The 25,134-nt window shown below is 50.3% G+C and overlaps 1 protein-coding gene across 1 annotated transcript; it reads right to left on the bottom strand.

Moving 5' to 3' along the window:
* Nucleotides 1–700: 700 nt before the first annotated feature.
* On the bottom strand, nt 701–20,657 carry Tmprss3 (transmembrane serine protease 3). The gene is made up of 12 exons (XM_020185851.2): nt 20,516–20,657; nt 17,050–17,160; nt 16,070–16,186; nt 15,585–15,708; nt 12,290–12,415; nt 11,013–11,056; nt 10,420–10,585; nt 9,459–9,628; nt 8,689–8,784; nt 6,233–6,375; nt 5,435–5,587; nt 701–2,430 (listed from the first exon to the last, which is right to left on the bottom strand). The coding sequence occupies exons 1-12, from the start codon at nt 20,607–20,609 to the stop codon at nt 2,413–2,415; spliced, it is 1,362 nt and encodes a 453-aa protein (XP_020041440.2). The 5' UTR covers nt 20,610–20,657; the 3' UTR covers nt 701–2,412.
* Between the last annotated feature and the right edge of the window lie 4,477 nt (nt 20,658–25,134).

Genomic DNA, 25,134 nt, shown 5'->3' with positions numbered 1-25,134 from the left:
GCGAGTGGACGTAATCTGCCAAGGACAACTCTCAGAGCAGCAGTCACTGTCACAGTAGGATTGTGGGGAAAATGCAACCGTAAACATGTGAGCGTGCGCAGGACAGAGCCAGGCACCCGGGTACTCTGATTTGCACCATCCGAGACCCTCTGAAAGACACCAAACTTGTCTTTGAAGAATGAAGCCACCACAGGCCAGAGCCATTTTGACGAGATGACCAAAGATGCAGTCTTTTCTCTTTTCATAACTTGAATATGTAACACAGGAACTGCCACCACTTTCACAGAGATCTGGGCCAAAGTGTTTAAAATGAAAATGGTTCAATATTTCGCTATTACAGTAGTTCTCCTTAGCCGAAACTTCTCTCTCCAAAGCTTCAATCACATAAAGTCAACTGCACTCCAAAGATGTCAAATGGAAAATTCCAGAAATAAACAATGTGTAAGTTTTAAATTACAGGGCTTTCTGAGAAGAGTGATGAAATCTCATGCCATCCCAAGATGTGACACCATCCTTGTGCCCAGCATATCCACAATGCCTATGCTACCGGTGACAGAACAATAATGTCGCCATTTGTAAATCCACAGCCATTTTATCCCCAGGCCTCACTTGAGAAACTCCCAGGGACAGCCCTGCCCTTAACAGAAATTCCCACTCCCAAGACAGCCCCACCCCTACCAGAGACTTACCCTCCCCCTTCTATAAAAGCCACGCCAGGCCCAGATTCGATGCTGTGCCATCCCCCACCCCCTCACCAAGAGGCTGGGCCTGCCATTAAACTTTGCTCTATGGACGGGAGACTTCTCTCGTGAGCTTTCTTTGTGAGCGGCGTTTTTCCTAACAACCGGTCCATTAGTCACTCAGTAGTCATCTTAGTTATCAAATTCACAGAGCTTGTGCTCAAGTGACCCTTTTTTATTTAATAACGGCCCCTGGCACCTTTATGCTGGCAATTTAGATATGCCGTAGACAAGCCATGAAGTGTTTCCTTTTAATGAAGGTGAAAGTACAATAAGATATTTTGAGAGCGAGGCCACATTCACACGTTTATTCCATTTATAATCGCTCCATTTTATTATTAGTTGTTATTGTTCACCTCTACTTAAACTAAATTTTGTCATTGGTAGGCATGTATAAGCAAAACCAATCTACAGGGTTCAGTTCCACCCACGGTTTTGGGAGTCCATGGAAGGCCTTGGGGAGTTCCCCTGAGACCTGTGTAGTGACTCTGATTGAGCAGGACTGAGTCCAAGCACTGGCCACCAGGCAGCTTGCCTTAACTCTCCTTCCCCTCTCCTCCCATCACACCCAGCCCCTGGTGCTGCGCTTTCCCCCAGGCAGTTCAACTTTTCTCCATCCTCTCCTCTGAATTCACCAATCTTGTCCACTGTTCCCACGAGGCAAAGCAGTTGATTCATATTCTGATGACTCATGGGGATAAGCACCAACACCACTTACCAGCTAACCCTCTTCTCTACCGGGTGATACGGGACGGTGAGGGTGTGGGCAGCCAGGAGGGCCCCGATCCTATAGGTGGTGCTAGATTAACAGAGTGCACGGAGAGGTGTGCAGCCCCCGGCCTCTTAGTGACGGCCTGTGACTGCCCACTCGACTTGCTTTTCGTACCCACTGGGAAGCAGCCTGCCTTCCCACAGGACTCTTTCTCTTCTTACTCCGTGAGTCTCATGATAGGAGGTCGTTGTAATCTGCCAAGAAACCAGTTCTAAGAGAAAAATGCAAACTCCCCAATGTATATGGAAGAATCAAAGTCATCGAAGCTTGTGATGCAAGATTAGTTTCAATTCACGTGAGTCGTGAGGGTTCATTCACCCAAGTGCGACCACAGAGCAAGCCAACAGGCTCTGTCGTCTGGAGCAACATCTCGCCAATGATCCGTCAAGCACCAGCTGCTACAAGACAACGATGGAATGAAGCCCCAAGCTAACCCATTCGCAGATTAAGCTTCCCACATGTGGAAAGAGATCTTGGAGTAGAAAGTTTGGGATTGGGTCTGGTGCCCGCGGTTAAAATATGCAGATGGGTAAGTCTCCGGTGATCGCACACCTGCAGTTCTGGGCCACCAGGCCTTCACCAGGTGCCTGCCCATGTGACCAGGCTTGTCAGTTATTCTGCATGACTCCTGTAGAGAAAAAGGAGTGGACAAGCAAAGAGAGGAAGTGAAGGTCAGAAAGGAGCCTTAAGGTCATTTCAGCTCAAAGCCCTATGGCTGGAGGCATTAGGAACAGGTTGGTCCAGGTGAGGCCACTGTGTCTCCCTTTGGCTCTGCTGTCAGTGTGGCAGGCAGAACACAGAAGGCAGGAGGTCATATCCAGTGTGCCCACACAGGAGTCCAGGGAAGGATCAGGCTGTGTCTGCCCTCAGGAGCTCAGGTGGTGGCTTGTCCCCGACTCTTCAAGTCTTCAGGTCTCTCTAAAAGTGAAAACAAAGACATCACCATTTTAGCCCTGCAAGCCATCTCTTTGACACGATGACCAATGAGCCCCTGTATTCCCCCCAAACATCCTCCGCAATCAGTAGGGACAAGCTTGTCCTCTAAGGAGGACGCTGTCACCGCCATGTGGGTCCCACACAGGTGTAACAAGACTCCCACAAAGAAGGCACCTGCAGCTTTCATCGCTGTGCCGAGGTGGTTTCTTGACTTCCACCTGAAAGTTCCAGGTCTGAACCTTGTGTTTCCCAGGTCTGATTTGAGTGAGGATGATTTGCTTTAAGCCCAACTAGATAGAGCTGCTGGATGAATGATGGTGTTGCAGTGGGGTCCTGTGGGCCGGGTTCAGACTGCTGTGCCCTTGGAAGGGCCTCATGCTGGTGCTCAGATGGACAACTAAGACCCGGGAGACCTCTTACGGGCAAGGAAGCAGTTTCTGGGTCATTCTCGGGCTGTCTGGAGAAAGATTTGGGAGCAGGCATGTGTGCTGATGACATCTCATGCAGGCCTTCAGATGATCGGAGACACTGATGTCTAAGATGCCCTAAGGGACATGGAAGGCCCCTTGCCACACCCCTTCCTTCAGATGCTACGTGAGTTGTCATCCCACTAGGTGAGTACTGAGAAAAGGAGGCAGTTCTTTGACAGAAAGGAATGTTCTGGGTCACAAAACCCTTTGAATATAGAGCCACCCTAACCCTATTGTCTCCACATTTGGGGACTTAAAATGATTAGGGGTCATTAGGAGATATGAGCACATGCCTAGGTGGACATTCAAGGTGGGGTACTCAGTCCAGAAGGCAAAAACATACCAGGGTAAGAGCCGCCATTGTGAGTTTCTTGCTCCCACCTCCGGTGTGCCAGGGGTGCTCCCTTTTCTCTTTTCTATTTCTCTCTGCTTTTCCCTGCTTCACTAAGTAAACCTTTACTAACGTTCCACTCTGTGAGTTTCCCTCTTTGGTGAAAGATGCTTTCCATCATGCATTTCAAGTTCCTGTGACTGGCGTGGAAATTGGGAAGCTGGGGGGAGGACTTCTATCCACTTCTCTCTCATCAGGAATCCTCCTCAGCCCTTTCCTGTCTCTGGTAATAGTACCAGAATTTCTCAAAGGGTCCCTGAAGATCTCATGCATTAAAAACAGCAGGTTCACACCCCTGAACCCGAGTGAGACTGTCTGGAAGAAAGGGCCTGAGACTCCTCAATTTCAGCAAAGAGCCAAGGAGAGCATTATACACCCCAAGTTTGAGTCCATTCTGCTGTGCAGTGTCACACTGGGCTCCAGTCCTGGATCTGGTTAGACTCACACTCTGCTCCTATTAGCTGGGGGAGCTAATATGAGTCACATTAGCTTCTGTCATATGAGGAGGGTCATAGGATCTGCCATTAGGGCAATGCCAGAGGATCTGAGCTAAGACATCATCCCTGTCATGAGCTCCCTAGTGTGACAGTAGAATCTTTGTCCTCAGCTGCACTGCGCTCCTTAACAGCATAAAGGATCGGGAGCGGGTTCTCTACTTCAAACCCTCCAACATTGCAATCTCAACTTTCAGGATTGCCAGCTCAGCCACATGGGACCTGTGTCCTAAAAGCAGCCACAGGGAGGGCATGCTTGCTGACTGTCACCACTGCTCGCCCCTGCCAACACCTCCATGCACAGATAGCCCATTGGTGCCCCAGGCTCCTCCCACACACCCTTAGTGGCCTTGGCACAAGTAGGTCACCTGTTCAAATGTCTATTTGATATTTTCCAAGGGGCAGGCAGGTGGTGGCTGAATTCTGTACTGAGAGCATTCCATGTGCTCTGTGCCCAGCTCCAGGCAGGCTGCATTGTCATAGCCAAGTGATACCAGTTGACCGTTTCCCACGGGCCTGTGACTAGCACGGAGGCCTGCCCTGAGCTGGCCCTGCAGGCTTCACTATACTCTGCAGGAGGGAGGTCCTCAGCTTGCAGTCACCTTTAGGGAGCAATAATGCTGGGACCCAAACCAGCCCCAGACCTCACTCTGAACATGACAGGATGCAGACAAAAAAAAAAAAAAACCAATGGCGAGGAAGTGGGAAGAGCTTGGCGGACTTAGTCAACTGCTTCAAATTACAGGAGCATTTTAAAAAGACCTTTGAACCACAAGGGCAGAAGACAGACTGGGGGTTGCTGGAGGGGCCGGCGGCGACTGCTACATTCAGGGTTGACAAGAAGGCTTTGGGATGAGACAAAAGGGTGCCTGCACAGCATGGTCAATGTACCAAATGCCACGGAATTGTTTGCTTCAAAATGGTTCATTTATATTATGTGAATTTCACTTTAATTAAGAGGGGAAAGGTCTTTGAAACTGGCCCAAAGAGTAATATGAGACTCGGTCTGAGGTCAAATTAGCAAATATTTGCCTAGTATCCCAGTGAGCTTGGCCTTCCTGTAGCCTCGCCCCAGCTCAGGAGGGTAGGGTCACTGCTACCTGTCTACCAATGTGGTGGGGCCTGTGTTATGCAGAAATCCCTTTACCAGGGTGCCTAGCAACTGATACTCTGCTCCTTGGTAGCTTGGGGCCCTCCAGTGGCTCAGGGCTCCCCCTGCCCACCCAGGGTCCCGCTGCTTGCTGGGGCCAGTCAGGCCAGTCTGACTGACCAGAGCCCCCAGCAGCCCCTCCAGCCTTCCTCCCAGGGAAGCCGCCCCTAAAGCAGAGCTGCCCAGACGCCTCCTGTTTGGAGACTCTGTTCCACCTGGCTCCTAGCAAGGTGCCAGCTCCATAGGCGGTATTTGGGAATCTCCCCACTGGCCCCACCTCACCGACCATCGTTCTGCATGTTCAACACAGCCCATGGTAAGGGGGTCTGTCCTTTCCCTGTTGGGTGCATTCTTCTGGTCCCAGCCCCTCCCTCCCACACAGGGCCCCACCTGTGGGACTAGCTGTGCTGGAAGGCTCACACCCATCAGCCTGGGAGTCACCTCTCTGCAATAGTGCTGTGCTCACACTGAATGCACCCACCTCCATCTGCTCATGAATCCAGTCCAGGAAGGCGGTGATGCGGGTGTAGACCCCAGGCTTATTCACATCAGCACAGCCAATGCCAAAGCTCGTGGCGCCCACCAGCTTCCACAGCTTTCTCTCCTGACACACCAGGGGCCCTCCGCTGTCTCCCTAGAGGGCAGGAAGGAGGTCAGGGGGTGGCCCTAGCATTCTTATCTTCTTTGCTCCTCATGATGGCATAGACCTCCCTTTCCCAATTCTGCAAACAGGTGACTCTGCACGCCTGCCTGCTGACCCTTCTAAAACGATCTCTGACATTCCCAAGAGCCAGGTCCCTTGTTCCCTCCGGGATGGCTTCCCTCGAGCTGTGTCTCCCTCCACTTTCCAGATACTGACCTTATGAAGATCAGGGGTAACCAAAGGATCTCCCAGAGGGAGGTCTACCTGGGCTGGACCTTAACGCACCTGTGGTCCACCAGGTCCCACCCACTGTGGCTTTTGGAGGCCCAGATCCACCAGTTCCAACCTGCTTTATGCCCGGTTGTCCCCTTACACATTCAGAATAGGTCTGGAGAGGAGCAGGGGGAGCCCCCACCCGCCAACTGTGCCTGTCAGACTGGGAGGGCTGGGTAAACACAGGCCTGGCCGCCAGCAAAGACAGGGATATCTTAAGCAAATTCTTTCCTTGCACTGTGCAAATTTGCTTTTGGTCCAGTCACAGGGAATCAGTGTCAGTGGCCTGTCCCATGGGCTGGGTCACTACTATACTGGAGCCTCGCCCACTGTGTCTGCCCCAGGGTCACGGGGAGCCCTCACCTGGCAACTGTCCACGCCACCCTTTAGGTAGCCTGCACAGAGCATGGATGGGGAGATGAGGCCGCCATACACATCCCTGTGGTTGCAGAGCTTGTTGGAAATTAAAGGGACAGCCGCATGGTTCAGGACAGGGGAGGCATCACCTGCCACAAAGCAAGGGTGGAAAGCTGTGGTGAGAAGGAAGCCAACATCGAATGCAGGGACCAGGGGGATCATGAAGATCACACAGCATCTGGGCAGAGCCCTATGGGTGTCAGCAGAAAAATATCCCTCCCAATCTCTGGTACCATGACTGTCACCTTACATGGCAAAAGGGACTTTGCAGAAGTTGAAGAGTGCAGACTAAGATTATCAGAGTCAGAGACAGGCTTGAGGATGCTGCACTGCTGGCCTTGAATGTGGGGAAAAGGACCACAAGCCAAGACTCTCAGAGGAAGAAATAAGGGATTGAAGTCTCCTCCTCCAGAGTCTCAGGGAGGAATCAGTCTGCCAACCCTGATTGCAGCCCCCCAAAACTGATTCTGGATGTCTGCCCTTCACAATTGAATGGTAACAAGTGTGGGTCACTTCAAGTCACTGAACTGGGGGAATCTATTGTTGCAGTAGCCACAGGAGACTAACACATGCCCCGGCAGTGGGTCAAGCTCACTGCCAGCACTGAGGGACTGGCGAGTAGGTGGTGGAGGCTGAAGCAGGAGATGCCGCTCTCCATCACCAGCATGGGCATGCAGGCCTACACTGCTTAAAACCTGCATCTTGAGTGTGCAATGAGGTGTTACCCTATCTTGTCTGCATGGGTTCCCTAAATCCTCCCACACATCTGCATCCTTCAGTGGAGACTGTCTGGTCTTGACATCGGGCTGAGAGAAGTACTGGTCCCTTCTCACCCAAGGACTCAGCGAAGGCAATGAGACTGTTGTCTCTGGGTTCTCTGAATCCTATGGTGGAGGCCGTGGTGGGGAGCATGAAAAGAGAATCCATGCCTTGCACCAGCTGGTTGTGGGACACTGGAAAGGAGCCTGCCCCCTCAGTCTGTTTCTTCATCTAAACATGAGCAGAATCATAATACCCCTCAGGGGATATTCTAAGGAGCCTGGGATCACATGGAGACACGGAGCGCAACGCCACTCTACACGAGTGTGGAGAGCTTCCTACAGGGTAGAAGAGATAGCAAGGTCATGAACAGACCTGCGCAGGGAGAGGGCATCATCAGCCTGGTGTGGGACAGAGTGGATTGCTGTGGGAGGAGAGATCTTCAGAGTCTCACACCATTAGAACCATTCTGGTGGGTTGGGTGGTCCCAAATAAGAACTCAGCAGGAGAGGAAGAGGAGCAAGGATTGGTTTCCCTGCCACCCTCCACAAACCATGATGCCGATTCTGATGGAGCTGTGAGCCCCTACACCCACCATGTTGGCCCAGGACAAGGCCTTGGCCAAGTGGCTGGGATGAAACTACAGAAAGCTGTGCAGAGCCCAAGCTAGGTGGACCCCACTGTGGGTATGGATGAAGAGTGTGGGCAAGCACAGCCTGAAGACCCTCTGCCCTGGGTGAGCCCCATGTGCCTTCAGGAGGGGCAGATTCAACACTAGGTCTCCAAAGGAAGACTCTGAACTTTCTGCATTGGGCTCAGTTGTGTTCCCCTGGTGTCCTTAAAAGACGAAGGTGATGGAGATCTGAGACAGAGGTGTGGGGTGGGAGGCACCTGAAGACCAGATTGAGATGGAAGTGATGCATCTACAAAGCCAAGAAGCCTCTTGGATGGCTGAGGCCACTAGCTGCTGGCAGAGACTCCTGGACCAGACTCTCCCTCAGGCCTCCAGAAGGCGCCAGCCCTGCAGAAACCCCGACCTCTGCCTTCCGACCTCCAGGCCCGTGAGACAATGCATCTCTATCGATCAAGCCACCCAGATTGTAGTGATTTGTTACGGCAGCCACAGAAAACAAATGCTCATCCACGAAGAAGGAAAGCAATCGATGGAAAACCAAGCATGAAAACCACACCCTTGCCCCACATGGATGGAAGAGACACAGGCTACATTTGCATGAATTGTTCCCATTGTCAACATTGCTACTTCTGTTATTATAACAGCAAGACCCCACTGAGCTGCATTTTCTACTTAACCTTGAAGGATAAAATAGCACCTCCAGGGGTCTTTCTCCATTACAATTGGAGGGTCATCAGGAGGGGATTCCATATACACTTACTAAGCAGGATGAGAGGAGGAAGGGGGAGACTGGAAGAAGGGGCTCTCTGATGTACAGCCACCAAGTTGTACCCATGGTCTTCCCTCGTGGCTCACTTTCTTTCCTGAGAAGTTGCAGTTTCACATGTCCCAAACAAATGGAACCACAGCTGGGACCTCCAGGCATCCCATGGGGACATCACACAGCAGCCTTTCCCTGGCCTCAGGGCTCTGGGCTCTTAGGCTCAGAATGTGACTTTAGACCACTGACCTCCATCCTCTGTGGCCCCCCATCCTGATGTCCAGCAGACTTTTCCATCTGGGAAGTGCTCTTCAGAGTTGGGCAGACAGACTGGTTGGATCATCTCTGTTTGAAGGAAAAACAGTAACCTCAACCCTATGAAGCATCCACCCAGAAAACAACTGCTCTGACCTCAGGTCTCTGAGGAGCACTAACCAAAGGGTCCAGCCTTGGTCAATCAAAGCAACTAAGTCAGAGAAACCACCTCAGACACCTTAAAAGTGCAAGGCAGCCCTTGACAGCCTGGTGTTCGTGACTCCCTACCGGCAGGTGACTCTCTTCCACCACCTAGAGGCACCAGAAGGCCTGGCCTGGAAAAGCTCTTTCTGCCTCTAGATGGCGGCAGTCAGGCCAAGCAGACCAGAGTGGAACCAAGAGGGCTCTGAAATTAAATTAGCATTAGGACCACAGCCCAGGCCTACAACCTGAATCTAAAGAGGGTGATCAGCTGCTAAGATTGAAAATGTATGCAGGACTCAGAGTCTCCTAACGTAATAGCCAAATGGTCCAGAACACAATTAAAAATTACAACCACACCAAGAACAGGGAAATCCCAATTTTAATGGGCAAAGGCAACCCACTGACACCAACGCCCCCCGTGAGCCAGACACTGGAAATTTCTGACCCTGACATTTTCTGACAAGGGTTGTAAAGCAGTTGTCATAAAAATGCTTCAACAACCCATCACAAACTTTCTGAACACAAGGGGAAAGAAACAGACCGACAGGAAAGCGACATACCGTCGAAGGTGAGCGGCCCCTCCAGCTTCATGAGGGCGATGTCATCACCCAACCTCTTTGGTTTGTACTTGCTGTGATAGATGATTTTTTCCACCAAATGGGAGGGGGCTGGGCTGTCCAGCAAAGAAACTAGACCCACTTGGATGGTCCATGACTTGGGGAGGTATAGGCTGAAATGAACACACCGAGAGGTGAGGCCCAGGACAAACCCACCACACAACCTCAGGTGTCCTGAGAGCCCAGGAAGAGGTCACCAGGCAGGAGACTGACCCTCATGTCTATGCCCTACAGCTGGCTACGCTCCCACGCCCTGCAGAAGCACAAACCCAAACCCCGTGTCCTCCTAGACGGGCCTCACTCTGCACCACCAAGGACATTTGAGAACTAGGCTCAACTTTGCTCTCTGGGAAGCAACTATCAGAGCCACTCTCCAGTGAACTGCAACCAGAACAGAGGAGGGGAAAATAGTGGCGAATTAGTCATTGGGTTTGGAAGTCTTGTCTGCGGCTTTCTTACCCTCTAAACTCCTGATAGAGACTGCTTTTGGGGAGACAGCACTCTCCATGTACTCTCTACTCCCACCCCACAAACACACCCTCTAACCCTGTCTTGGCCACAATGTGATCTTCTGTATTAGCTATGGGAAAGTGTCGAGTCTTTTATTTTGGTGAGTTGCCCCCTACACGGGACCTTCTTCTCTCTTCTTCCTGCAGTTACTGTACAAGCTGCAGGCCTGAACCCTTACAATGAGCTCAGGTCCCAGTCACTCCTGGCCCCAGAGATGGGTCTGTGGTGAGGAGAGCAGAGCTTCTCACCTCAGACATGGCTTTACAGTGATTGGCCTCCCTGCCTTCTGGACCTGCTGCTCACCACCCAGATCAGTGCTGTCCCCCGCCTGACTCAGTAATAGACCAGGGTCTGGGAAGACCAGGAGCCGCGCCAGCAGGCCAGGGGCACTCACTCATAAACGCAGTGTGCAGCAGTGACTATCCACAGGGGCGTGATGATAGAGCCCCCACACAGGTGGTACCCCTGGAACTGAAGGCTGACCTGCCAGGGCCACTGTGCGAGCGAGGACATGTTCCCACCAACGATGCGTGGGCTGAAGCCTGCTCTCAGACCACAATCTACAGAGGGAGAACAAGGGCTTATGGGTAGACCACAGACTTCTGGGAAAACAGTCACCCCTATCCTACTACTCCCCAACATCACAGCTGCCCCCACCCGGAGCTCACAGTGGTTCTAAGACCAGTGTTGCAGGAGCAGCCAAGGGAAGGGACAGGCTCTGTGGGAGCCCCGAGGGCAGGCAGGGTTAGCGGGGAGGAGGTGTGCAGTAAATAGCCTGTGCGAACAAAGAGTCCTCCCCATCAGTCTGCAGTGTTCCCAAGGCCCAGCCTCCCCCCCCATAATGAAAACACCCAGCATGTCAGCCAGTTCCCATGGACAGCAGGAGTCCGCTGAGTCCCTCCTCATCACTGCAGGAGTTGGTGGGTACCCCCTGACTGTGGGAGGCCGGGGCAGGGCTCAGCAAGTCTCCCTGTCTAAAACTCTTACCTGTGCACTTCAAGGTGACCACATGACCCGAGGCACATCCCTCCCTAAAACAGAAAAGCAGTCATCGTCACATTAAATATCTGAGGCCTATGAAATGAATATTTGAGGTTTTTTTTTTTTTTACTTTACATTGATGTATAAGGAAAATAATCTGTGTTACCCTCATCCAAATAAAAATTATGATTTTAGTCAATTAAAAAAAAAAAGCCATGACAGTGAGGTGACACAATCCATTGCAAAGCACTGGACCAATAGTGTGGTGTTGTATGTGACAGGCTGCTCGGCGTTTCTACGCTTACACTGCTACTGAGTGAGGACGCCCTGGACGTGTGTAACCTGCGTATCCCCCGTCATGTCCTTCACATCCTGACCCTGGGGTTGCAAGCGCCGTGGGGACAGCATGTCTGGGTCTCCCTGATAGCCTGGGGTCACACACTTCAGACAGGACTCCTCCCAGAGCAGCAAGACACAAGCGCCTCAGAATGACATGTGTCCCCTCCTACCCGCTGCACTGCTGGACCAGGGCCTGTGCATTCCTCATAATTCCAGGACAGGGAATCCCAAAGTCTCACTAACTTGTTCTACCAGCTTAGCCCAGCCTTGTCATGCAGGAGCAGCCACGGTTCACCAGGCTGGAGTTAGAACCCTGGAGATTGCATCGGGCCCCAGGGCACCTGTGCAAGCCACCACGGACAGGCCAACACGTGCCATTTCCAGAGCAGAGGATGCATGACTCCTGGGCATAAGGAAAAGAACGTGGACTCAAGACACCCACTGTGTCTGCCCCTCATCATCCAACCTGGGCCAAGGCAGGTGACCTCTCTCAGCTTCAAGTACCTGACTGACACTAAAGACACCTGATTTTCCTTCCCCATAGGCAGTTGGGGAAAACACAGAGGGTAGATGATCAATGATAAGGTTCTCTGTAATCAAGGATGAGTTGTGTTTTAGTTTCCTTCCTCACTGGGTTCCACTACCCAAACACGCCGGAAGTCCCTGTGCAGAGGCTGGCTCAGCCCACGTTTGATGCACGCACATCTCTATTGCTCCGTTACCACATTTACTTCATGAGCTCAGCTGGGCCCTGCTCCCCTGGATTGGGTTTGGCTCCTGCACCCGCTCTTGTGCACCCGCCCCTGTAACCACAGCACCAAGCTCCACCCGTGCCACTGAGGTGACATTCTCTCACCTCTTGGTCCTCATGGAGAGAGCACAGCTTCACAAATCCAGACAGTGACTCAGCATAGTGTGGACAGCAGCAGCGTCCAGCCTCTTACCTCACATACACGGAGTGGTGCAGTGTCGTCACCTTGTCATCGGGTAAGAGATGGTTGATGGACACAAAGTAGGCCTGGAACTGCGCCTCAAGTGAGTCCACCCTGAGGTTGCCTGAACTCACGTAGCTGCAAACACATCAGAAATTCAGGCCCCAGGGGGGCACTGAAGCATCCAGTCAACCCATGCCCGAGTTGCCAAGTTACAACATCACACTTGGGGGATGTCATGTGGTCCACCCCAAACCATCAAAGACTTCCTTTTATGGATGGAGTGATGTGCACACATCTTAGCAAAGCATTCTACACAAGTTCCACGTCCCACCTACTGACCCTGGCCCCAGGGCACTGCCGGCCTACCAGGCTGCAGCCACAGGGAGGAAGGACCCCGTCTTGATACCTTCAATGGTTCCTACCCTGGTGCATTCATTTGGAAAGGACTTTGCTTGACTTGAAGAAAGCCCCAGAGGGAGGGAGCCACGTGCAGAACTAGGTGTGTCATGATCAGCTGGTCACCAAAGAGAGAATGCCAAGCACCCAGGGACAAAGGTTTGGGGAGGACAAGGACCTTCCTCATTCCTCCCAGTCTTGTCTTGGGTTTCCCTGAGAGAAATTAATATGTGGAAGACAGAGTTTCACGGGCTCTGGGACCAAGCAAACATGTTAGGTGTCAGGAAACTGGGTTTTCTGGACAGCAGTGGCAAAGGTGTCTAGCATTCCTCATTCTAGGATTCTATTCATTGTCAAGGTGAGGCCCTGGGTTCCAGAAGTCCAAGTCCCAGAGGAAGTGGGGGGGGGGCGTAAACAGCCACCTCCCCTTCCTCGTGGAAGGAACAAAGTGCTGTGAGAGTGGCCAGCTGCTCCCTAACACAGCCAGGATACCATCGGAGTGCTGTGCGCGCCATGGGTAGACATGCAGGTGGAGCACAAAGTTCACTCAAGCTTGAGTTTGAGAGAAATGTGAAGGCCATGGCCATGACCTTCCAAGTCCTCCCAGGGATGACTCAGCCCACAAACGGAGAAGACCCTGCTGCAAAAGAGCTGGCTGTTGGGCCAGGTGCCAGTGACTCACACCTGTAATCCTAGCTACTCAGGAGGCAGAGATCAGAAGGATCTGGGTTCAAAGCCAGCCTGGACAAATAGGTCACAAGACCCTGTCTCAAAAAAATTCTTCACAAAAAAGGGCTGGTGGAGTGTCTCAGGGCTGTAGGCCCTGAGTTTAAACCCCAGTACTGCAAAAAAAAAAAAAAAAAAAGAGCAGGTCAGTTGGACAACGTGACAGGCTGCTGCTTGTGAAAGCAGAAGGACTCAGAGTGTCACAACTGGAGACTGTAGATTACCTTGAGATAGCAGGAGCACCCACCCCAGCCACAAACTCTTACAGCATGTGCCGTGGTGAGGGACTCGCTCCCACGCCCTCAACACCACTGCACCACAGGGCCCTTCAAAACAGCTACCAATAGCATCCGCCTAAGGGAGGAAACTGAGGCACAAGTCATGTGGCTTGCCCCAGCAATCTGGTTGATGTCTGGTCTGGTTTTGTTTTGTTTTGTTTTGTTTTTTAGATCACAGATATTTGACGTAGGGTGTGGTCGAGGACAGAGGATTTGAGAAGGGTTTTTAATGAGAGAAGTGGGAAGGCAGAGGTAAATCTAAGAAACAGAAGCAAAGAATGGGGAGGGCAAGAACACATTTACCGTGTAGAAAGCACTCAGTGGGGTGGCAGGAGAAGCTGTGTTCCCCAGACTTCCCCTCGGGTTGCACTCTGAACACGGAAGGAACATGTTACCAACAGGCTAGAGTGAGAACTGGGGCTGCCGGCTCTGAAAGGTGGCCCCAGTGTGCCAAGTTCTGGGGCTGGGGTCCTGTGTCTGCTGGGGGCAGGACAAGGGGTTGGGTGGAGGTTTCTGGACAATAGAGCAAAGGCCTGGGATTGGGGACAGAGGATGATAGTCCAGGAGGAAGAGGGGAAAGGAAGGAAGAGGCCAGCAGGGAACAGCAGTGCCTGATGGGGAAGCTGTGAGCTGTTGGCAGTGGTGTGTGTGTGTCCCACTCCCCTCCACCTCTGAGGAGTAAAGCCTACGTAATTCTCAAAGGCATTTCTATGAGTGAATTTTATGGTTGTCACTGAACTTGGATTGCAGAGTCTAAATTGGCATGATGAGCGGAGACAGGCTTCAGGGACACTGGCTGAAGGACATTTCCAGTGTCACCGTCTTTGGAGAAAGACACATGGAATGTGGAAATCAAACCGGGACCCCACAGAGGATTCACAGCCATGTGGCTTTGATGGCCCTGTTTCCTGGGATGCACACAGGGCTGCACTTCCAAGGTCACCATTATGGACTTTGTTGGTTCCTAGGGTGAGCATAGGAACTCAGGAGCCTGCCTGTTGACCTGCCTGAAGGTCAAGAGCAAAGAGGAACCTGGTGCCCAGGAGCTGTGGGGGGCGGGCGAGGGGGCGAGGGGGCGAGGGGGCGAGGGGGTGGGGTCCACAACATGGAAAACATCATGCCAAACACTGAAAACAAAAACCCCAATGCAAAACTCTTTCTTCTCTGCGTTGCTAAACAGCTTTTTGGTTTTTCAGTTGTTTTTTGTTGGGTTGTTTTTTTCCCTTTTCTTTTCTTTTTTTTTTTTTAATAATGGTACTGGGGTTTGAACTTAGAACCTCACACTTGCAATCTCTACCTCTCAAGTGGCTGGGATTCTAGCTGTGAGCCACCGTGCCTGGCCCCCTAAACAGGGTTTAGGGTTTTTTGTTTTGTTTTGTTTTATATTTATTCATATGTTTGGGCCACCTCTCCCCACTGCCCCTCGCCCCCCTCCCCACCCCTTGCTTCCAAGCAGAACCTGTTCTGCCCTCTTGATCTCCAGTTCTGCTAAATGGCTTTGAATAATTGTTTTCACTAAATTGCTGGCTTTAAACAGTCGGCTCTTTGGGGTTCTTGTGCACAGATGTGGACGTTCCTGGGAGGAGTGGGTGTGGTGGCGCATACCTTCAGGACTTGTTTTGCAACTCTGAAGCTCTTAATTGCTCGGTTGTATCTACAGTACTGGGCCAGCCCCCCCATAAGCCCCCAAACATGCCGGTCGGGTGACTTTGAGCAAGCCACTCAGCCTGTCTGGCCTTGGTTTGCTTCCCTGTGAAGAAAGATGAGACCAGGCATTGTGAGAAACCATGAGGATGGAATTCAGCAAAGTGTTAACGTGCCCAGAAAGTGCTTAACTGCCCGGCCACCATCTCTCCTTGCTGTCACTGCTGTTCTGCCATGGTCAGAAAGGCTCCTGGACTCACCTGGGAAACCCCAGCTGGGCGCAGGCGACATTCGCATAGTGGTCTTTCCAGTCATCAGAGCACATAGTCCTCCAAGAGGCAGCTGTGAACACCTGGAGCGCTGCACTCCGGCCACTCACCCGGACTGGACACGCACAGGGAGGAGGGCGTGAGCGGCCAGGGCAGAGACTGCCCCGTGGCCAGCTCACACCCTCCTCTTCTGAATCCGACCTGCTCCTCTCCATGGCAGAGCAGTGGCAGTTCTCACTGTCTGCACCCAGAGACCTCATGGAGGTCTACTCTGTAGCCCAGGTGTCCCCTCAACTGAATTTGAGCTCCATGTAATATTCCTGCCCAATGTCTCCAAGGCCAACGGCCAATAGAATCCCAACTGAGGACATGACGTGACATTGACAAGACCTTGGACCCATTTCACAGATGGGCAGGGTCAGCACTGGGTTCTGGGGACTTTCAGTCACTTCTCCAGGGAACATGCATGACCTCACCACATCGGTACTCATCCTCTCCGTTCTTGCAGTCCAAGACCCCGTCACATCGAGCTGTCAGTTCAATGCACTTAAAAGACGAACGACACCTGTACTTCCCAGAGCAGTCGAAGTGGACTGAGAGAAGGGAGGAAGCCAGACATGTCAGCAAGCAGCTCTTTCAGTGCTCAGCACTAGCAACTGTCCACCTGCCGAGTGACATTGAGCTTACCCATTAATAATGAAACCTATATTGAAACTGAATCACTGTCAGCAGCCTGCTCCCTTCAGCCCAGTTTCTGTGCTAAATTCCAGGGGCTGGGGCTGCACCCCACTATGACTCCCTCTGTGGTGAACTTAGACTTTTTAGGACTCAAGGTCAAGAAAGAAACAGCATAGCTGTGGGTTGACCAACTGAGCCAGCTGAGCAAGGAGCCCCAACTGAGAACTGCTTGACCACACCCTGCTTCCTCTCACCCCTGAGCTGGAAACAAATGAACTGTGGGTCACACTGCTGAGCAGGTGGCAAATTAAACTGACCTGTGATCCAGTTATTTCAAAGTGAAAATGAGAAACTGTTCCCTATTAGAGCCCCTTCCTCCAAATGACCCACTTTCTCAAAAACCAAACACGTTCCACCAGAAAAATAGCTGGGGTGCCTGACAAGGCATGAATGGAAGTCTTTGTCTCCTCCACCAAAGTCAGTACTCCCCTCCCCTCCCACCACGGGATCCTGTTTCCTCAGCTGCCTTTGGGCACTTCTACCTGGGCAATTACCCTGGTGACAAAGCCCTGAGCATGGCCAACAGCCCCTGCTGGGTGTCACACTGGCTTCACATCCATGCAGGCAGATAAAACCCAAAGTGGACAAACCAAGGTGGACATCAGTGGCCAGTAATTAAGGCAGAGAGGCAACAAAGGCCGATGCAAGGGGGAACTCATGCAAGTTTCAGCACTTGAGTAGCTATTCGAGAGCCTACTGAATAATGGACTATACTCACCGCCCAGCCCGATGGCCACCGCCAGTATCAGTGCAATGATCCCAATGATGATGATTGGAAAAAACTTCAAGGGCAGCAGGGACAAGATCTGGGCGGCCACTGCGTCTGCATCTGCAAACCAAGAGGGGGAGGGATTTCAAGTGATGTGGCTCCTCGCTCTCCATCTCTTCTCTACAGAGAACACTCCAGTCCAAAGGGAGCTGTCTTCATTAGAGAAAGGGTATGTTCTCTGAAAGTTCAGTCCCAGTCTCTCAACTCTGGCCCAGCTCTGCATCAGAGCACAGGACTACAGGTTGAATAGTGTTCCCAAAAGGAATCGCTGAAGCCCTACCCCCCAGTATCACAGAAGGGCACCTTATCTGGAGGGTCTTCACAGAGCAGTCAAAGTGAGGTGAGGTCGTTAGGATGGGCCCTAATCAATGTGCCTGGTGTCCTTATCACAGGGGAAATTTGGACACAGAGGCAGACAGGCATATCTGGAAGGTGACAGGAAGAGACCTGAGGCAGATGGCCATGAAGATGAAAGCAGAGATCAGAGGGATACATCCATCCATAAGCCGAGGAACCCCAATGACTGTCAGCAAAAGGCAGGGTCCAGGCAGGGCTGGGAGGGTCCTCTGGGTGTTTCAGAGGGGGGAGAGCCCTGTGGCACCCGGGATCCCGGACTTTTGTCTCAAAACTGAGACAATAAACTACTGCCTTCTCAGGCCACCTTGTTTGGGCACTCTGCTTCAGCAGTCCGAGGTCACCAACGGAGATAAGTGTGGCCCCAGGTCCCAAGGTTGTGCCTCTGCAGAGGAGAGTGTCTTGTAAGTCTTAGAGAGGGTCCTTGCAGGCAGAGAGGGCACTGGGATCTCCTAGAAGTTCCAAAGACAGGACACTGACCCACCCTTCCCCACAGAGACTCGAACAGCCTTTTTTCAGGGCATCTCGCCAAGGATGGAGGCAGAAGGCCTTGGAAGATATGGACAGCATCTCCCTCCAGGGCAAGGGCAGGCTTGTTTCTGTCCAGCAAATCTAATGTCTTTCTCCACAGCAAAGTCCACCATGTCTGCTGGAAGCCCATTATGAAGACCAGGATTCCTTCACTTGATTCTCAACTGTGATGAAACCTGATGGCAGCACCCACCAGCCTCCCAGGCCTCTGTGGGGTTCTGAAATGAGGCAGGGACACTGCTCAGACAGGATGCTCAGGCTGCCTGCTGGGCTGGTAATCATAAACCTTTGCCTCTGATCCAGGAAACTTGTGTCCTCTGCATGGAGGGTGGTCAGCTAGCCTGTTAGCTTGCAAGTAGGGTAAAAACTCAGACCCATATGGCCCTGTGGAGCTACAGTGTCCCATCCATCCCCCCCCCCCCACCGCCCAGTGTGGGTGAGGACATGCCTGGAATTCCAAATCGGGAATGCAGATGGGAAGCAAGCAGGAAAAAATTTCAGCATCTCCAGAAGTGAAAATGCAAACTAGACATAACTACAAATCAACTTCAGAATGGCTTTGATGTACTGTGTGCCCACCATTCCCACTTGCAGTCAGGAAGGGCGTAAATCGTGCTAACTGTTCACTTGTACAGAATTGTAATATGCAATAGAAAGCTTAAAAATGGATGAAATGTTTGTTCTAGTAATTCTACTTCTAGGAATTTATCCTAAAATGTCATCATAGATGCACTCAGAGGTGTACCTGGGAGGACACTGAGAAGAGTTGTATTCCTAATACTGAAGTGTGGGAAATGCACGGTCTAAATGACCAGCAGACAGGAAGATGGCGCACCGAGCGGTTACTACTGGACGCTCACAGTGGAATTCTTAAACAGATACTTATTGTGCTATAGAAAAGGGACCGGCAAACTTTGATCCTCTGTGAAGAACAAAAACCTCATGGGCATCTGGCCTCTCCCAACCAATCACCTCTGCTATCACACACAAGAGCAGCCTGCAACAGAATTGTGAGCAAATGGGAAGGTATGTGTTCCAATAAAACTTTATTTATAAAAACCAACAGCGGCACAGATTTCATCCATAGTGAGGCAATGCCTGAAAATATTTAATTATTTAAAGCCATGGGACAGTGAGCTTGATATTGTTAGGATTCAAAAAAGCTTAAGAATACCTACTAATAGTACATGCAACTTCCTAAAGGAGATAGGAGATAGATGGATAGATAGAGAGATAGATGGATAGATAGATAGATAGATAGATAGATAGAGAGATAGATAGAGAGATAGATAGATAGAGAGATAGATAGATAGACAGAAAAAAGCAGGACACCCAACAATAAAGGGCTAACAGGGTTGTCTCCAAGTGATGGTATAACATGGGTAATTTTTAAAAATATTTTTGTTAACTATTTTAGAAATTTCTATAATGAATATGTTTGTTCCTTCCCCCAAGTAGAACTTAACCATAAGTAATGATCAAAAAGCAGGAGAATGGAGTGTTATACCACTAGTAACAGATAACGATTGATTCCTTGTGTACATCACAGTCTACCTACTGGAATATTACAATGACATTAAAAATGATGTTTATAAAAGCCAAATAATATGGGAAAACACCTGTCTATGTTGGCCTGTGTGTGAATCCACACATACAAGCAAGGACAGGAAGAGCAGGGATGGAACTTAAGGTAAATTTTGAGGGTCAGTTGGCTGCATGGTGTCTCTTCTTTCATTTACATTTATGCTAATTGTGAGTCACATTTTTAAATTGTGTATCTTTTCACTTCCATGAACTTGGTCCTCTCACCCCTGTCCTCCATCCTTCATGCCTCCTCCTCAGTAATCAGCTAGCTTAAAAGGAGTCATTAGGGAAACCCTGCTCCAGACTTGTGAAGCCTCAGACAGAGCTGGCACACTGTCCCTTCCCAGCTCCTGGGGTCAGTATTCCTGCCATATCCAAGTCTTCACTTGTGGGACCAACAAGCCACAGCTTGCTGTGACAAGTTCTCACAGGCTCCTGACACAAAGTCCCTAGCTGTGTAGGTATTAGGGAGTCCACTGCTTATATGAAACAAACCAGCTTTCCTTCCTTTGGTTGCTGGGGGCAGTTGTGTTATCTGCTGTTGGATTTTAATCTAGGCACTAAATACCTTTGGTGGCATACAGCTAATTTTAAGTTTTCTGGAAGGGCTGATGGCCACTGATTCTCAGAACTTCCTGGAGGGCTCAGAGATTCCTGGCCAGGATTGGACCTCCTCCAAGATTAACCAAGGTCGTTGTGGAGCCCCGATCTCTGGAAACCTCCCACCAGAGAATAAAACACCTGTCTCCAAGGAGCTAGCAAGCAGGTGAACGCCTTCCTCTCTGGGGTTCTGCAAGGCGAAGGAAAGACAGGTGTCCAGCCTGCAGTGTGACAACTTCTAGGCAGATATCTCCCCCCCCGCCCAACTACTGCCAATACACACACACAGACACTCAGCCACATTCGTCATCACCATGGAGGACAGACTTCACAGGGTCCCACTTACCTGGTGCAACAGGACTTATTTTCAAATCATCAAGGCCAAAAAGTGATCGGAAGGAGAAAGGGGCTTCAGCTGCCGGCGGGTCGTTCTCCCCCATGGTGACTATTTCAGGACCTCTGAGACTGGGCTCCACCTCCACCTCCACCTCCACCTCCACGGCCAGGGAAGAACAGAAAACATTGTCTAGGGACAGTCTCAGCACAGGTGCATCTCTGTCATGTTTTAAATCCTTGACACCCAACATAAAGCCCATTCAGTACCAATTAATCACAAACACCTGTCTAGGAAGAACACAATGTTTTCTGAACTGTAGATAACAGAGAAACCTCTAGAGTTGGTAAATGAGCATAAACTTAATTCCACTCAAACAATAACTTTTCCATTGTTTGTTCAACTGACCTCTTAAAATCAATCAAACAGCACAGATAAGCTCTCTACAAGGAAGTCACGATATCACCACACTTCAGAAGACAAACTACTTTCAAAGCTCTTTCCAAGATTGTTTTCATCTGTCTCACATATGCTGGATTCTTTGTCCAGCCATGGGACGCACTGACCAAAAACGTAAGAAGTTTGAATACTTACTTAACGTCCGTATCCCAAAATGGAGAAGGCACCAGGAAAGGGGCACTGGGCCTCAGTGTTAGTAGCTTCCCATAAACACTGCCCTTTCCTGGCTCACACAGGCATGACCTAATTAAGGATGAAAGTATCCAAGGCACCCAGGGCCCAGGCCTCCCTGAACTCAGCCAGGTGAGGAGTGACTGGGAGCTGCAGCCTGGCACCAAAGCCACTCCGGAGCTCTGCCTCCTGTGACAAAAGCCACCTATCACAACTTGGGGGAGGCAGTGACCTGTCACAGTTATTCCCTGTGACCCTGAGAGGGGCTGAGGGACCTGCAGGGTGCTGGCAGGCAAGTTCCAGGTCGCCCTCCCAAGAGTGAATCCTGGGATCTCCAGGAACCTACTTCCTCTGAGGCTGAAACCTGTGGAGGCCCCACAGCTTACAGACACAGATGCTTAGGTATATCTTTAATTCCTTCCTGGCTACCGATTGTAAAGCTCAGTATTCCAAATGGAATATAAGCTATTTAGAACAGACTTTGTTTCACAAGCTGTTCATAAAACATAAGCGAAGGTTATGAGCTAAAAATATTGATTTCATTAGAAAGTCATTAAAAATGACCTTCAGTCATTTTTTAGCTTTAATTCTTGCTAATACTTCTACTTAAAGTCAACAGGTGGCGAATTATGTAGTTTATAGAAAGAATAAGAACTCAAGGAAAACATTTTCTGAAAGACGGACCCCGGGGGAGAAAGTCCCCACCCCCACAGGCCAGGGTTGGCAGGTGGCACCCACGCCATCCATGCTGCCTCACTCACCATTTCTGGAGCTGCCATCATTCAAAGCAGGAATGATTTCCTTTTTCATCATAAAAACAAGTGTGATGGTGAGCAGCCGCCAAAGGGTGAGTCCAGTCGGGAAATATTTTCACCAAGTCACTCGGCCTTGTCACTTCAGTCATCACACCAATGGCATTGTCCCCGTGCCTGCGTAACCCAATCTGGACGTGGCTATCAAGTGGCCCTGGTGGTATAGATACAGAGATGGAGGGAACAGCGGGTAAGAGGAACGTGAGCCTGGCGGAGCTTCAGGAGAGAGGCACCCCTTTTGTTTAGTAGGCAGCCATGGGACAAGGGGACGCTTTGCTGGGGAGTTCTACCCCTCCAGATGACTGAGTCCTGGGTTTAGTCCCGCGGCTCCCCTGCACACGGAAGCTGGAGTCGGCACGGATCATGCAGCTAGCTCTGCACAAATATGAAGTGCTCCATTCTGCAGAGGCCTCTGTGTCCCCCAGGGTTCTGCTCACAGCATGGAGTGAAGCTGCCCCTCCAGGTGATGACAGGTACCTGCTGCTGGGAAGGAAGTAGGACATCTTTGGAAGGCCAGGTGACAGGGGGGTGCAGGGCTGGACAGGAAGTCACATTTCTGCATTTACCTACCATAGACTTGCGAGCCTGCTCTGAGCCTGGAGACTAGAGCCAGAGCAGATGGCAGGCAGGGGACTGGCTGAGCTCTCACGTGCAGCCTGGGATCATGGGAAGCATTAGATGAGATTAGCAGATGAAGGTGAGGGAGAAATAGGGGCAGGTGATGAAGGACGGCTTCCAGGAAGGAGAGACCTCAGTGAAAGGATGACATGAAATAATGGTGAGTTGTTCCTAGGGCCCACCATCAACTTAAAGTGCCAGGGGAGAATTGTGCGGAGTGGTTGAGGCACCTGGAGAAGGTCCCAATCCTGGAGAGAGGGGAGAAGGGCACATTGGGAAGTGAAACTGGCAAGGCCACTGCCCAGGTCCTGGAGGCCAGGCCATGGGATAAGATTTCAATTTGCTTTCCATGTGACAGATGCCACAGAGGACTGAGTGAGCACAATCAGATGGACACGTGGCACACAGAGCTGGGGGTGGCACACCTGATGTGCCAGGAGGCTGCTGTGGAGCGTGGACTGCCTCGGTCATGTCTTGGACCTGGTGTCCGTCATGCAGGTTGGGCTGGGACGGATTTGAGGGGTAGAGCTGGCCGGGTTTGCCAATGGCGAAAGCCAAAGAGACATATTCAGGCAATCACAGTTTAACTCAATCTGCTTTCCGGCCCCGAGGTGTCCACCCACCTGTCCATCAATGTCTTGGATCCATAGGAAATCCTCCGGGTGCATTGTCCCGCCTTACCCCCCTCTAGTCATTCTCCAGTCCCCTCAGAGACAAGAAATTCAGTACTTACTGCTTTATTGCTTTGCTCTTAGAAGACAATCCAGAACATTCTCTCACTCATATCCCATCCCAACCAAGATGGCTGTGTGATGGAGACCCATACATATCAACAATCATATCCAAATCATAAACCAAAGTGACAAACAATGCTGAACAGACGCAGACATAATCAAAAGCCACCCTAAGGTCTTATTAAGAGCAGTTCAGATGGAGGTCAAAGGTCAAACCAGTTTTCCAGTGACTGGACTTCCTTGCAGAAAATTGACCTACAAAACCAGTTCCACTAAGCTCAAAATAGTATCTTAAGGACTCAGAGAAATAAGCATACCTGGGCCTGGTATGACACACTCATGAAACAGAGTCCAGAGTGGTCTTGGTTTAGAGGGATGAGAACAGGTGTTCCATGCCAAACCTGGGTACTGCTTGCATACTGGTCAAGACACAATTGAGTTCTCTTCAGTAAGTCTGAGGAGAACCTGTCCATCAGGAAGGACTTAGAAGGTAACTTTTCAAGTTATGGGACAAGTACTAAGCTAGGGAGAGCATTTCCTGGTTTATTTGGAAGAGAAAAATAAACTTCAATAGAGGCTATATATCAGACCCCACATTTAACTTTTTTCTCCTCTGAGAGCAAGCTCTGTGCATTTCTAGACTTTCAAATTCAACATGAATCATTTGATCATGAAATTCCTCTTGAATTCCTCAAGGAATGAGCCTGAGGGACATTGTACTAAGTGAAACAAGCCAGGCAGAGGAAACAATACTGCAGGGCCTATAAGAAAAGAGCACAGAGAGCAAGACAGGGGTTATTGGGGAGGGCAGGAAGGGTGGGAGGAAATGTGAGGTCAAGGGGCTCAGAGCTGCAAGCACATCGATGAAGAAATCTGGGGATCACGGTGCAGCATGAAAGCTCTAGTTAGAATAGTGTACTGGACACTGTGAGTTGTTGAAAGCAACAACTTTGTCATTGAAAGATTTTTGTGTGTGTTGCTACACACAAAAAGAGAAGACAACTATTTGAGATGTTTATCTGCTTGACTAGACTACCCATTTCGCCATGTTTATCAAAACATCAGGCTGGGTGTAGCTCCATGATAAAGACTTCTCAGAAAAGAAAATTTTAGGCCCCAGTGTCTTCACTGGTAAATCTTTTCAAACATTTAAGAAAGAAATTACACAGAGCTTGCAAAATCTCAGAAAACGAAGAGGAAATACTTCTCAGCTCGAAACACTGATATCCAGGGTGACAAAGAATCCTGATTTGCTGGGGGAGGGACTTCAGTGCTAAAACCTACAAAGGCCCAAGAAAATCAGGAGATGGTCATGGACTGATACCAAAACCTCACATTACAAAAAAAATAGCAGGCCAGGTTAAACCACAATATTAATGCAAAAATTCTAAACACTGTATTAACAAATTGAATCCTGCAACACAAAAATGTATACAGCAGTCAAACACACACAATTGTGTGTATATATAGAGATGACATACTGTGACCAAGAGTGTTAACCTCAGGGAAACAGGTTGGTTTAACACCAAAAAAAATCTACTTTTGGCCTCACTGGAATAATATAGGAAGCAGATCTAAAGTTTGTAAGGTTAGGAAGGAAGAGGAAAGCTGCCATCCTTGGAGATCAGATGGCTGTGCACATAGAAAATCCAAAAGATCTCTGAAAGTTTGGAATTAGTAAGGAAACTTAGCAAGATCATTGAAAATGAAAGTTGTTTAAAAACACTATTTACAGTAGCATCAAAAACATAAGTGAAGAAACTGAAGGCCACTGGGGAAGTAGCTTAGTGGCAGAGCACTTGCTTAGCACACACAAGATCCTGGGTTCAACCCCCTG

This window comes from Castor canadensis, chromosome 5 (genome assembly GCF_047511655.1).
Source record: "Castor canadensis chromosome 5, mCasCan1.hap1v2, whole genome shotgun sequence".
In the NCBI taxonomy this organism is placed as follows: domain Eukaryota; kingdom Metazoa; phylum Chordata; class Mammalia; order Rodentia; family Castoridae; genus Castor; species Castor canadensis.
This window is presented reverse-complemented; position numbering and strand designations above follow the sequence as displayed.